General features: G+C 39.4%; 1 protein-coding gene across 1 annotated transcript in view; it reads right to left on the bottom strand.

Annotated features, from left to right (window-relative positions):
* Positions 1-7,277, bottom strand: part of LOC117114769 (multiple epidermal growth factor-like domains protein 6) — an 8,493-nt gene extending 1,216 nt beyond the window's left edge. Inside the window, exons 1-5 of the mRNA XM_033258460.1 lie at positions 6,613-7,277; positions 6,438-6,485; positions 1,400-6,169; positions 888-999; positions 508-670 (exon numbers count right to left, since the gene is read on the bottom strand). Coding sequence (XP_033114351.1) covers positions 508-670; positions 888-999; positions 1,400-6,169; positions 6,438-6,485; positions 6,613-7,162 — 5,643 coding nt within the window. The 5' untranslated portion in view covers positions 7,163-7,277. The remainder of the gene's footprint in view (positions 1-507; positions 671-887; positions 1,000-1,399; positions 6,170-6,437; positions 6,486-6,612) is intronic.
* Between the last annotated feature and the right edge of the window lie 8,465 nt (positions 7,278-15,742).

A 15,742-nucleotide genomic window follows, 5' to 3' on the forward strand; every position in this document is an offset into this window, starting at 1 on the left:
ATATATATAAATATATATATATATATATATATATATATATATATATATGTATATGTATATATATAACAAATATATATATATAACAATTATATAACAAAATTATATAATAATTATTATTATAATAATAATTAAAAACAAAATTAAAATAAATGAAACTTTAATTCTAAAATTATAATTATTTTCTCTCTCTTTGCAGATATTAAAGATTGTTTAACGATTTAAGGAGAAAATCTATATATAGACCTTTAATTTTAATGCTCATATGCATTGATACCCGAACACTCGACAACTTCCTGCACAACCTCATTACCCGCAGCTCTTTCCAATTTAAACAGCGGAGCGTATTTGTTCGTTGTCTTCATGTCGCAATAAACTTTAGTTTTAGTTTTTCGTTCCCCAATAAAAAATTATAGGTCTATAATAACATTTGGAGGGGAAGTAAATATTAGTAAGATTTTAAGTTTAGTGAATTAACAAATAAAACCACTAATTGAAACCAAAACGAACCTGTAGTTGACTTTTAGTGTAGTCATCATTGTTATTAAGGACCGTCCTGCAGAATCCCACGTGATCAGTACGCATGTGGAAGTACGCGTCCGATTTATCGGGAATCCTGTCCACCCAGCGTTCTCGACATGTCACTCCATTTGGGAATCTTAGACCATCCACTCTAAGTTAAAAAGATATAGAAAGTAAAACACATTAAGACAACTGCGATCGAGTAAGTCCTCACATTTATCTTAAGTTGGAGTGTGCAAAATCAGGGTTGCGTGAAAGCAAATGGTTTTCGTAGAGTGAACATGAAACACAAAATATAGGCCTACCAATGGTTTAGAGTTAGGCTGCGCCTATATGCTTATTTTGGCCGCCGGTATTTTTTTACCCACCGTATTTCTTGGCATTCAAATATGTGTTTGCCGTCCTCATAATACACCAACACCTCTGAACATGTGACTTCCCTTGTTGATATTATTTGTGAGGTTTTGAATCCAATGATATCTAGCGATAATCAATCAATCAATCAATCAAATCATCATATCAATTAATCAATCAGTTAATAGTTTTGACAACTGTTTACGCTTCAGAAACAAAAATTATGTTTTCCTCTACCTGACGTGTTATGTTAATAACACGTCGTATACAAATTTCCTGACGATTGAAAACGCCATCGAAATAAAAATTGTTTCTTAAAATGTGCCTTTTGCTAGGACTAATAATTCTGCACCGTCTCAAAATTAAACATTAAATATTGATTTGTGGTAGTATTGGTAGTGATAATAACTGGGAATCCAATCCAATTTAAAAGGGAAAATACAAACATTAAAACGATAAACTAACAACTGTTTAAGAAATTATATAAAAAAAGAATGAAAGATTAATGAGGATTTTTTCACCTTACCAGTTGTTTCGCAGTATATTCCAACCCAACCAGTTAAACAAGTGCATGACCCATCAATAGGACTGCATGCTGCGTTGTTCTGGCATAAACAGCCTCCAAGACAGCCTACACCGTAACGCCCCTGCTGACACGGGATGGCGCACGAGGACCCAGTCCACCCTGCAGTACATTCACAGACACCAGTGGAAGGAGAGCATGTTCCTCCATTTGTGCAACGGCATCTTTTAGTACAATATGCACCATAGTAACCTTCCCTACATGCCACATCGCACTTCGGTCCCGTCCAGCCGGGTGCACATGTGCACGATCCATCAAACCGAGAGCATGAGGCCCCATTTTCACAATCACATTCTTCTAAGCACTGGAGACCATACGTGTTGTCTGCACATTCCATGTTGCATACATCTCCAAACCATCCAGGGGGACACGTGCACGCCCCGTTGAATCTAGAACATGATGCCTCGTTTTCACATGTGCATGTGTACAAGCAGTTAGCACCATACAAGCCTTGCTGACAGGGAGTGTCACAATATCTCCCAGTCCATCCTGATTTACACGTGCAGCTACCATCAACTGTGTCGCAGTCTGCTAGGTTCTGACAACGACAGAGGTGTTCACAATTTTTGCCATATCGCCTGCTCGAGCATGCAATATCACACGCATTCCCTTGCCATCCTGGAGCACAGCCGCAAGCCCCTGTGAAACGATCACATGTGGCACCGTTTTGACATAAACATAGTTGTGAACAGTCCTTTCCAAAATGACGTTCATCGCAAGGTTCATTGCATCTTGTACCTTTCCACCCGTCGGGACAAGTACAACTACCATCAATAGAGGAACAACTCGCCTCGTTGTCGCATTTACAGCGTTTGTTGCAGTTAGGCCCAAAGAAACCTGGCAAGCATGGGGAATCACACGCAGTACCAGCCCAGCCCGCTAAGCAGTCACACGCACCCGTAAAACGGTCACATGTTCCATAGTTTTTGCAGTGACATACCTTGACACAGTTTGCGCCGTACCTGTTTGCAGGACATGGAACGTCACATTCAGTAGACATCCATCCATCTGTGCAAGAACACGTTCCATCGAATCTGGAGCACTGCGCGCTATTCTTGCAAGCACACGTTTTGAGGCAGCCTGCACCGTAAGTTCCTTCAGTACATTGGATGTTACATGACTCGCCAACCCATCCACTGGCACATATGCACGTTCCATCTTGCTTGTTGCACACTCCCTCATTTAAGCATCTACAGCGAGACTGACACCTCAAACCGTAATATCCGTCTGGACATTCTAGATTACATACAGCGCCAGTCCATCCGGGACCACAACGGCATCTACCATCTTCTGGGTCGCAGACGGCTCCATTTTGGCATCTACACTTACTTTTACATCCGACTCCATAGTAACCAGACGGGCAGGGGTATTCACATGTATCTCCAGACCAACCGCTTGTACATGTGCATTCCCCAGTGAAACGAGAACATTGGGCTTCATTTTGACAGAGACATTCAAACGCACAGTCAATACCATATCGTCCAGTCGAACACGGTGTGTGACAGATGGTGCCTGTCCAACCGGGTGCACAATGACACTCCCCAGTAATTCGGTCGCATTGTCCATCGTTGAGGCAATTGCACTCATTTTTACAATCATCACCCCATCGGTCATTCGAACACGGCGTATCACACAGATCCCCGGTCCAGCCAGCTTTACAAGTACATGTGCCGTCAACTGGTGAGCATTCTGCGTCGTTTAGACATGCACAAGCCCGAAAACACTGAACTCCAAAAAAGCCATCACCACAAGAGTTACTGCACATCTGGCCAATAAATCCGGCTGGACAGGTGCATGTACCGTCGAATCGCGAACATGATGCACCATTGCGACACTTACATCTTGAATTACAATCAGGACCAAACAACCCTTGTCTACACGGCTCGTCACATCTTACACCAGACCAACCAGTTGTACAGGTGCAAACACCATCGATGTGAGAGCACTCTGCGTCATTTCTGCAATGACACTTGCGTTCACATGCTTCACCGTAAGTCCCGGGACTGCATTCAGTACTGCAATAAATCCCCTGCCAACCGGGTGGGCAATGGCAAGTGCCGTCGAATCTGTTGCACGTTCCTCCGTTCTGACATAAGCAGGTGCTTTTGCACTCTGCACCATAAAGACCGGTCGGGCAAGCAATGTCACATTGGTTCCCAGTCCAACCAACTCCACATGTACAGGTTCCATCAATTTTTGAACATTCTGCATTATTTTTGCATTTGCATCGTTGGGTACATCCAAGTCCATATCTATTTTCAGGACAGGGCGTATTGCAGTGTTCGCCATACCAACCATACCCACAACTGCAAGTACCATCAAACCGCGAGCAAGTTGCATCGTTTTCGCACAAGCATAATTGTTGGCATTTATGTCCCCATCGATTCGGTTCACATTCACGGTTACACAATTCACCTTGCCATCCGTTTGTGCATGTGCATGCCCCATCAAATCTAGAACAAGCTCCTCCATTCTGGCACCTACATCGCTCCAAGCACTGGACTCCAAACAATCCTGCTTCGCACGGCGTGCCACATCTGTCTCCACTCCATCCGGCTGGACAGCTGCACGTGCCATCAAATGGAGAGCATTCAGCATTATGATAACAGCGACAACGGCTCTCACAATTTTCACCAAAATACCCTTGTGGACAGAGCAGCCCGCATTGTTCTCCGGTGTATCCATTTGAACATTCACAACTACCATCAAACCGACTACAGGTGGCGCCATTTAAACATTCACATGTCAGTGTGCAATGAGCTCCATAGAATCCTACCTCACAGGCTGCGTCACAAGAGGCTCCAAACCAACCAGCGGTGCAGGTGCAGCGTCCGTCAAATCGGTCACAGCTTGCCCCATTTTCACACCGGCATCTTCCTTCACATCCTTGACCAAATGTTCCATCTGGACACGGCTCGCCACAGAAGCTTCTCCAACCCGGTGCACATGTACATGTTCCATCAACTGTGTCACAAATACCACCATTCAAACAAGGGCACCGTTTTGCACACTGATCACCGTAGAATCCCTCTGGGCATGGTTCGTCACACAAGGCTCCTTGCCAACCAGGAGAACAAAAACAGCTGCCGTCAACGGGATTACACGTTGCTCCATTCTGACACTGACATACATAAAGGCACTCTAAACCATAGAACCCTAATCTACAAGGAATGTTACATGTCAGGCCCTGATAACCAGCCACGCAAGAGCAAGAGCCATCAATATGGTTGCAGATGCCTTCGTTATCACATTTGCACCGGAACGCACAGTTGTCACCATAACGCCCTTCTTGGCAAGGCGTGTCACATGTGTTTCCCCTCCATCCTGGTTTACAAGAGCACACACCGTTTCGATGATCACACAAAGCATTGTTTTCACATTCACATTCAGATAAACAATTAAGTCCGTAATAGCCTTCTGGACATTCTTCGTTACAAGCAGGACCATAATAGCCGGCAACACATGTACATCGTCCGTCAATATGGCTACAAGTTCCTTGGTTCAGACAGCGGCATTGCTGTGCACACTCATAGCCAAATGTACCTGGACCACACGGACTTGAACATTGATTACCCTGCCATCCGGGCGAGCACGTACACGTGCCATCCACGTGATCGCATTGAGCATTGTTTTCACAAGTACACACTGAACGACATTTAAGGCCATACCTTCCTGCAGGGCAAGGTTTAGAGCAGAAATCACCCTGCCAACCTGAGGTGCAAGTACATTTGCCACTAATATGGTGACATCGGGCTCCATTTTTACAAGGACATATTTCCGCGCAATTTAACCCGTATTTTCCTTTTGGACATGGCTGACTGCAGAGGCTTCCAGTCCACCCTGCTGTACATGTACATGACCCATCCACATTGTCACAAACTGCCTCATTCTGACAAACACAACGCTTATTACACTTGAAACCATAGGTACCCTCATGACAGCTTGAACTGCAGTCGATGCCTCTCCATCCAGGAGGACAACGACAAACACCCGATACATGGTTGCATACACCACCGTTTTTGCAAATACATACTTCCTGACATCCCTCTCCATATGTACCGGCATTGCATGGTATGTTGCAGTCGGCGCCCTGCCAGCCCGTAAAACAATTACATGTCCCCAATACGTGATCACAATCTCCGTTCTGACAAGTGCATTCATTTGCACAGTTATCTCCGTATGTGTCACGCGGACATATATCTGCACAAGTAACACCTCTATACCCAGGTGCACAATAACACGTGCCATCTACATTGTCGCAAGCTGCACCGTTCAAACACGAACACAATTTAGAGCACGCAAGTCCATAGTAGCCAGTGGGACAAAGATTTTCGCAAAAGCTCCCTCTATACCCGGGCGCACAGTCGCACGTCCCATCTACAGGATTACAATATGCTCCATTTTGACAACGACATTCTTTAGCGCACCTTAAGCCAAAGAAATTTGGCCGACAAATATTTTGACAAAATTCACCCCTGAAGCCAGACGTGCAAGTACAAAGACCGTCGACTGGATCACAAGTTGCGCTGTTTTGACACTGGCATAATTTGGTGCAGCTTTCTCCATAGGTTCCAGGTTGGCAGACGTGTTCGCATTTGATGCCATAGAAGCCGTCTGTACAAGTGCATTTACCAATCATACTATCGCAAGTCCCACCGTTAGAGCAGTCACAATTTTCCAGGCATTCGATGCCGAACGTGTTATCCGAACAACCTATAAACACGTTATTAAACTATTAATTTCACTTCATAATAAACTAAACTTCAACACATCGCATTCAACTTGCCTACATTTTATTTTGAAATTTGCAATTGGTTTAGCCGTTATCTAAATACAAAAACAAAACGCAACATATATAAAAGCGAAAGTGTGCTTATATTAGTTAGAATCAAATATACATGTCTTTTAAGCTAGACAAATAAATAATGACATCATTAAATTCATATGAATAGATACTACAAATAATGAAGTCTTCACTCACTAAACTGACAAGAGGGTCCTGAGTATCCTGCGACGCACTGACATATACCTGTCTCTTATACACATCTAGATGTGTATAAGAGACAGAACCCATCCACTGGCACATATGCACGTTCCATTTTGCTTGTTGCATACTCCCTCATTTAGGCATCTACAGCGAGACTGACACCTCAAACCGTAATATCCGTCTGGACATTCTAGATTACATACAGCACCAGTCCATCCGGGACCACAACGGCATCTACCATCTTCTGGGTCACAGACGGCTCCATTTTGGCATCTACACTTACTTTTACATCCGACTCCATAGTAACCAGACGGGCAGGGGTATTCACATGTATCTCCAGACCAACCGCTTGTACATGTGCATTCCCCAGTGAAACGAGAACATTGGGCTTCATTTTGACAGAGACATTCAAACGCACAGTCAATACCATATCGTCCAGTCGAACACGGTGTGTGACAGATGGTGCCTGTCCAACCGGGTGCACAATGACACTCCCCAGTAATTCGGTCGCATTGTCCATTGTTGAGGCAATTGCACTCATTTTTACAATCATCACCCCATCGGTCATTCGAACACGGCGTATCACACAGATCCCCAGTCCAGCCAGCTTTACAAGTACATGTGCCGTCAACTGGTGAGCATTCTGCGTCGTTTAGACATGCACAAGCCCGAAAACACTGAACTCCAAAAAAGCCATCACCACAAGAGTTACTGCACATCTGGCCAATAAATCCGGCTGGACAGGTGCATGTACCGTCGAATCGCGAACATGATGCACCATTGCGACACTTACATCTTGAATTACAATCAGGACCAAACAACCCTTGTCTACACGGCTCGTCACATCTTACACCAGACCAACCAGTTGTACAGGTGCAAACACCATCGATGTGAGAGCACTCTGCGTCATCTGTCTCTTATACACATCTAGATGTGTATAAGAGACAGATTATTTTCTCTCTCTTTGCAGATCATTGAAGATTGTTTAACGATTTAAGGAGAAAATCTATATATAAACCTTTAATTTTAATGCTCATATGCATTGATACCCGAACACTCGACAACTTCCTGCACAACCTCATTACCCGCAGCTCTTTCCAATTTAAACAGCGGAGCGTCATTGTTCGTTGTCGTCATGTCGCAATAAACTTTAGTTTTTCGTTCCCCAATAAAATATTATAGGTCTATAATAATATTTGGAGGGGAACTTTAAAGTAAATATTATTAGGATTTTAAGTTTTAGTGAATTAACAAATAAAACCACTAATTATACTGATTTGACACTTGCATTAATTCATTCATTCACATTTATTGCACATTGTAACCTTAGAATTAGTTATAGAATATTTATGTTAACATCCATGCCCGCTTCTCATTTTTGCTGTGCTAACATCACTTCTAAAAATGCCAACTATATCTCAGACTTGGCTTTCCTTAAACGAAAATACAATGACATCTTGAAGGAATTATATAATTTTCACAGTTGTTTGTTTAGGGCGGCTGGTATGAGGCTGGTTTTATCTTCAAGAGCCAACAATGATCTGAATCAGATATTTAAATTTTTGGAAAATTTATTTCAATATTTATTCAGTCCTTAATATATGTTGAAGCTTGCGGTACACCACGTAAGTAGTTCTGAAAGGAACTGTTGTTGTTGAGAAAGTATCGACGTTTCGATTGAGATGCTTCAATCGTCTTTAGGAGAATAATAGCCATAACCATATAATAACAATATAACAAATAATAGACTTAAAATAACAATAAACAATAAAAAATATTCAGTATGTCCCCGAATACTAGCAAAAAAATTTCTAAGTCATTTAGGTGGGAATCGAACTCACGACCTCCAGGTATCTAGCCTGATGTCTTAACCACTAGTCCACCGAGATTGCGCTTAGTGACTAGTAGTGATGAATCCGATCCCCTAGTAGCAGCGGGTACTGCAAGTGCTATAAAGATATAAATTTGCGTCAGGAAAATATCATAGGAGTGATGTTTTGCCCTACCTGACATGTTAATCTATCGAATACTCATTACGTCTCCCAAAAAATAATAATAATAATAATAAAGATAATGATAATAATAATAATAAAAATAACCATTATATAAATAAAATTACCAAAACAGATTATAAAAAAAAACCAATAATACCTGTATCTTGTGCAAGTCTTATGATTCATCCAACCACAGGCCACCTTATAAGCTTCCTGCCGCAGGGAAGTTACGGCGCGAATGTGAGGAAAAGTAACCCTTGAAAACAAACATGTTGTAATGAAAATAATGAAAATGTCCACGAGTGTCACATTCAACAACTAGAAGATTTTGCCAAAAGCAATAATATTGTTTTTCGACTTAACAAAGCCTGTCTGATCAATATGTCTGTTCCAGGCACATCTATGATGACGATGATGATGATGGTGATAATGATTAAATGACGATGGATATGAATATTACGATGATGATGATGATCAGGACGACAATGATTATGATGGTTATGATGATCAGTGGTGGCCCCATGTCCTCGACGAAGAAAAGGGGGCGTGGTCGGGCGTTGCTCAAAATCTCTTGAAAGTGTTCCAGGGGGCTTCGGACAATTTAGGGGTTTCAAAGTCTTTTAATCAGTTTTGGAGTCTACTAATACTGTGTGTGAAAAATACACATAAATGTTTTTCTCCCCGACGAATTGTGGCTTTTCTCCCCAACGGGGGACTCAAGATGACTATGCATGATGATGATCATATGACGACGATGATGATGGTTGTGATGAAGGTTTTGATGATAAAGATGATGATGGTAATTTCATTTCAATTATGTTCTCTTATAAAATAATATAAAAAGACACAACAAAAAGTACAATTGAAAACGGTGCTGATGAATAATTGTAAAAGGTGAACTGAATTACTATCAAAGTTGGTCTCGCTCGTCTCGCTGAACACCGTCGCGTTTAACAAAAAACATTAAACACTGCAGTTGTTAAAGTGAACGCTGGACATTTTGACAAAGCTTGAGACGTATACATTTATTAAATTAAATTTTCGCTTAAACACACACACGCACATACACCTGTCTCTTATACACATCTAGATGTGTATAAGAGACAGATACCTACAGTCCCGAATTTGAGAAGGGATATTAATAATAGTATCTCATAATCATGGAAAATATTAAACACTGTATTATGTAAACAACTAGTTCGAGAAACAGAGTGAATAAACTTAATGATCTGTGTGACGAGCATTTTTGTAACATATGAAAAAATACTAACTGAATAAACATTTACAAACATAGGATTTGGCTAAATATTGAAATCTTTGTTCAACCGAAAGCAAATTAAAGTGAGGGAATATTGAGCAAATCCTGCAGCTGGTTGCTCTCCTCCAGACCTTTTAAGAGCAGTTATGATGAGTTACTATTAGAAGGTGGGGATAGGGAACCCATGCAGGAACACCAAATTCCATGATAGGCCACCCAATTTTGTGTATAATTTAAAAGTAGCAGAAGGATTCTTTGATAAATTAATCTACTAGAACTAGAAGCTCTTGAAGTAACATTAGCGACATGCTGCCCCCAACCAAAGATGGAGGCAACTGTTTCCACAATATGGTAAATAAAATCAATTTATAGAATTGTGATCTCCGAAACAATTAATTCCTAATACTTTACATTCTGCTGAGTACGAGACATTCCACTCACTCTCACTCCAGAAAACATTAATCACTAGATAAATGAATAATTCCTTACAGAACCGTATAATAGGCATATAAAGTAATTTCAGAAAACTCCGACCGTTATGCAATTATATAAGAAATTATGATCCACTTCAGCTAAGATGAAACGTAAGGATATCTTCTCGTACTTCCTGAGTAAACAAATAGGCAGATTTTTCCCAAAATGTGTTGTGTATTTCATCAATTTGCGTCCGTTTGTTTTCATTATCAAGATTATTATTATTATTATTATTATTATTATTATTATTATTATTATTATTATTATTATTATTATTATTATTATCATTATTATTATTATTATTATTATTATTAATTATACAAAGAGAGATAAACATTAAAAAGATGATGATGTACCTAAACTTCTAGATTTATTTACTGAGCTTTAACTAGTTGAGCGGATACACTTATAAATAAGACTGAATAAATGAAACCTTCAAAAATATGTAAAAACTATAGCTTTTATCTTTTATAAAGTGGAGTTGAATAGCTTGGGGCTTACGATATTTGCTTTCCTATCCGAGGGCCCTGAATTTGAACGTCACAGCATCGCTCCATCATGTAATTAGCGAAGTAGGCCTGCTTGTTTTTGGATGTGAATGAAATAAAAAGGAAACAAAATACAGAAATTTACTCACGGCTCTTCGACTTCGCATACCCCTGGTGAATTATTGATCGGACATGCGGCCTCAACAAAAGTCGAACCAATGCAGGACAGGAAAAGGCCTAGTATGACTACTAGATATTGTGGCATAGTCCCAAGAGATGCCTTCCAGCCAAGCATAACTTATTAACCGTTATAAAATAAGATTGCAACCTGCAAGTTGGCAAGATATTGAGATGCTAGATATTTCGTAAATGACTGTAATTGACATGCCCAAGCGAATATGGTCAGTTTTGAAGATGAGGTTAGAAAGTCAAGTTCATATTGTTTTGAAATTATAAACGACGTGATATTTCTCCCACATTTTATTGAAAGCTGTGAATCAGGTGTTTCGATAATATTTGATAATTCTTGGCTTCTTGAATTCCATTTCAAAACATTGTGATATGTTCAGAAAAGATAGGCCTATAAGCATAATTTTCCCGCCCACTATTGTATTTCAGTCCACTACTGGCATTGCATTTATTTTCACTTCCGTCTTACAGGCCTAACACGTGTGTATATTTACTTTCAGTATTTTGAGAATATGCGGGATTGAAATTATTCATGGCGCCATCCCCATAGGACGCCTTCAATTTTTGAAGTATCAATTAAAATCTGAGAAAACTATATAGTATAATTATCACAGATTTAAATCTATTTTTTTCTGTGTTTAGTCTATTTGGCATACATTGTAGTCATCATTGATGTATTTAAAATGTGAGGTATTTTCATTAAAAGTTAAGAATTGTTAAATAGAAATGAGCACTTTTATAGCTAAATTTATTTTACGAGCATTCGTCCTAATCGATGGGTTTTTGATAAAGTATTTCGATTTCGATTTCGAAAAATATCCCTCTTCAACTTACAGTACTCCGGTATGCAGGCTATTTAAGCTGTTGACATTTTTTGTATCATAATATGATACAAAACCATATCATAAATTTGGCAGAACCACATATCGAATGACGCCTTTTTGGGGGAGAAAATGGATGGGAACTTTATTATAAATACTATTTTATGCCGCCTTGCTTATGGTTCGCTTGTGAGAAGCCTATACCGTACCGTAAATAAATCGGATTTTAGAGTCAAATAAATAAATATAATTTAATTAAATAAATAAAATGTTATGTTTTATAATATATTATGGAAAAGAATAGGTACCGTACCGGTAACCAGTAGTTTTTAGACGGGTCGGCTATTATTCAAACGAAACATTGTGTTAAAAGTAGGTGTTTATGGTTTTTACAAACCGCGTAAAAACTTCCCTACTTACATATCTTTTCAGTGATCTTATTGGTCATACATATACGCACGTTGTGTTTGTTGCTACGGTGATTTAGTGTATACAAACGCGCGCAATAACCGGATGCTTTGCATAGTAACAACAAACAGAAGATAAATATTACATTGTTGTTACAGGGTCCTAATTTTTAAGAGTTCAGGAAGCCGAAGATTCGTTTACAGTTTCCTTGTTTCAGATCAATTGATTGCTTTAAAGAAAACATAACAAAATGGCACGCAAGGTAGGTTGGCCTCCTATATCGTAACATAGCCTATCCAAGATTTGCGCTATTTAATAAATGTACAATGATGATGGTGAATTTTAGCCTCGGTATTCTAATGTACATTTTAGTTAAAAGAGAACTAGCAAAATGATTTTTTGTTCTAGAGGGGAATTTTAATATGCCATTAATAATAAAATAAACCTTAAAATCGTTTTTTGGCAATTTCTTATGAAGTTATAGGCCATTATATACTATTTAATCGTGACGTCACTGGCGAAAAATGTAACAAAAGATCGAATCGTATATAATGGCCTGTAACTTCATAAACAATTGCTCAATAATGATTTTAATGTTGATTCTATTATTAATGGCATATCAAAAATCTCCTCTAAAACAAAAAATCATTTTGCTAGTTCTCTTTTAAAATTTAAGATCAGGGTCTTCTTCTAAAGTAGTATTGCGAGCTTACCACTATACAATTGATGTCTTTCTGGTAAAAAAGGCTGACGATACAATCATAGAGATAACATAGTTACCAACCGTCTCGCATCGTGCGGGACGGTCCCGCATTTCAAAGTGATTTTGGATGAAACACGCATTTTGCAGAAACACCATGCGTGATTCTAAATTTGTCACGCATTTAACAAGTCTATGCGTGATAACGATTTGTCACAAATTCAGGGGAAAATGTATTTAAAATTAGAAGAAATTGGTTGTATTAAAACTATAAAAACGGTGATGCAGAAACTTGAGACATGAGAGAGTACAGTATTTCCTTGAAGGTCCTACTTATTTCGCTAACGAGTTACTAAAATCAGTAATGAAATGTCTGTGTAGGTCTACATAGTTCGGGTGCTCAAATTAAACATAGGCCTACATTGAAACTCACATTGGCTTTATTAATAATATTTTTGCTTATGTACCTGTATTATCAACAAACACCCCCTAAAATCCTTTTAAAACAACTTAAAATGATCAGATCGTCGGAGCGGCGAGGTGGGGGTGGTTCCCCTGCCGCTTGGACCCCCTCCCCCTCCAGCCAACTGGTATAGTCACTCACGCATTTCAAATCTCTCAGGTTGGTAACTATGGAAATAAGGATTATGATTTTTAATTGAAATTAATACTAAGTAAAATAGCCAATGTTTTGTGGCAATGTATATCTAGGTATGTTATCGTTATCATTATCATGATCATTATTTTAATTATATGAATGTATACTTGCAAATAGTAATTTAGACCCCTTTTTAAGACACTTTATGATACATTTTTATGATTTGGCAGAACTGTAATTCAGATATTGTCCGGAATACCTAACAACTACTTTGTGCCCGCGACCGCACAGCCAGCAATGTTTTCTTTTACAACATGATGTTGTTTGTGGACCTTAGCAAGAATATCCAAGGGGCGGGGCTTAGTGGAAAAGTCTATTATTACATTTTTATTTGCTACTATTGTATTATTCATGTCGGTATTCCCGGTAGGCTTGGAATCATGAGTGGGACTCTGAATCGGACTACGAAGAAGACGACAGTCCTATCGAGTACCTCCTGCTCACTAAGGACATAATAGCTCAGCGAGTGTTTCGGGACCACGTGAAAAAGGGCATCAAACGAAGGCCGGGCTTCTACAAGGTAGGCATGCTAAAATATAACGTCACATAATATGAACATTTCAATATTAAAGTACGATTGCATGCAATGAAATATTTTTAAAAATTTCTGTCGCGTTGATAAGACCTACCGTGGCTAGAAAGTTTACATACAAAAAAATCATTAAAAAAAACTTTTTCAGCCTCAACCGAGGTAGGACTACATGTTATTATTCATGATTACCCCTGATACACTGAAATCATTCAAAATTACTTATCGGATTCGATTCATCGGCAACATTGCTGATATTCTATTTCACTGAAAACATAAAATAGAATAATTACTGTATTTTGAAGATTAGGAAGATGCCTTTTGTTAACTTGCTATTTGTTATGTAGCCTAATCGTCACCTAACCCGATAGAAATAGAAATATGCCGACCCTAGATATTATTTTTAAAATACAAATAAAATAAATAAGTACTTTTACAATGCTTGAATTTACTATTATTAATAGCTGTTTCCCTGTAGACGGTTCTTAATGGACTTTCGGCTAAGCTCCGCCCCTTGGATACTGTTGCTAAGGTGTCACTAAACGAAAGCGTAAAACCATAGCACACACATGCGTTTGTGCATCTATTTTCTCTATGGTTTGTGGGACAACATGCGCGCGTGTCTTGTTAGACACGCGCGCATGGCCCTGTTTTTTTTATTGGTCAGTTGTTAAGTTTCATTGGCACTCCAGACGGAAAGGTGTATCTTGGTCTTCCTGAAGTAACTCACTGTTGCTAACTGTCGGAGATGGCGTTTGAATAATGTTGTTCAATACTGTTGCTAAGGTGTCACTAAACGAAAGCGTAAAACCATAGCACACACATGCGTTTGTGCATCTATTTTCTCTATAGCTTGGTTCACATCGGTTATTGTCGACATAAGTAGATAAACTATTGAACAGCGCTACACTCCTAATTGCGTTCGATGTCCGAATTATGTCGAGATACCTTGCTGGACCAACTACGCTCACGAGAGCGGCGGTTGTGATCACGGTGTGACCAAGATCACGCATTCGTACAGCCATTTGCTCATGAATATGGTAGCTTTTTGTCTGTACATTTTATCTTCCACCAAATGTCAATAAGATCGAATTCTTCGTCATAAGTCCAACAATGTCGCTTTTGGCGTACTTTCTCGGTCATAATTGATATAAAGATCTAAGATAGGCCTACACTGAAAAACCTTCTCTCTCGAACGATCAAAATAAACTAACGTACAAACAAGCAAGCTTGCTAAGGGTCAACCGGCTTCGTTCTGATTGGTGTATTCGTGACCTGAGGCCACCCGTGGTGCGTTATCAACTCGACGATGACTGGATTTACAAGTTAGTCGAGCTAACAGCCATCGTCGAGTTATGAACTTTATCTCGCCGTAATTGACCGTTCACGTCGAAACTATTGTCGACATCAAGTAGATAATCTAGTCGACATAGTTCGATGTGAACGAGGCTTATGGTTTGTGGGACAACATGCGCGCGTGTCTTGTTAGACACGCGCGCATGGCCCTGTTTTTTTTATTGGTCAGTTGTTAAGTTTCATTGGCACTCCAGACGGAAAGGTGTATCTTGGTCTTCCTGAAGTAACTCACTGTTGCTAACTGTCGGAGATGGCGTTTGAATAATGTTGTTCAAACTTTTGATATTTTGAATTAAATTCTCTTTTGTGCAGTCTTATTTGCTATATATACCAGTATCTTTTTTGATGTTCCTTTCTCCTCTTGTGAATTTGCTTTTTTTGTTTTTGTTTTTCAAATGTAGTCGTAGCTTTGTTTCAGAATCTA

This window comes from Anneissia japonica, unplaced genomic scaffold (genome assembly GCF_011630105.1).
Source record: "Anneissia japonica isolate Jap-2015-1 unplaced genomic scaffold, ASM1163010v1 scaffold288286_len36004_cov146, whole genome shotgun sequence".
NCBI classification, from domain to species: Eukaryota; Metazoa; Echinodermata; class Crinoidea; order Comatulida; family Comatulidae; genus Anneissia; species Anneissia japonica.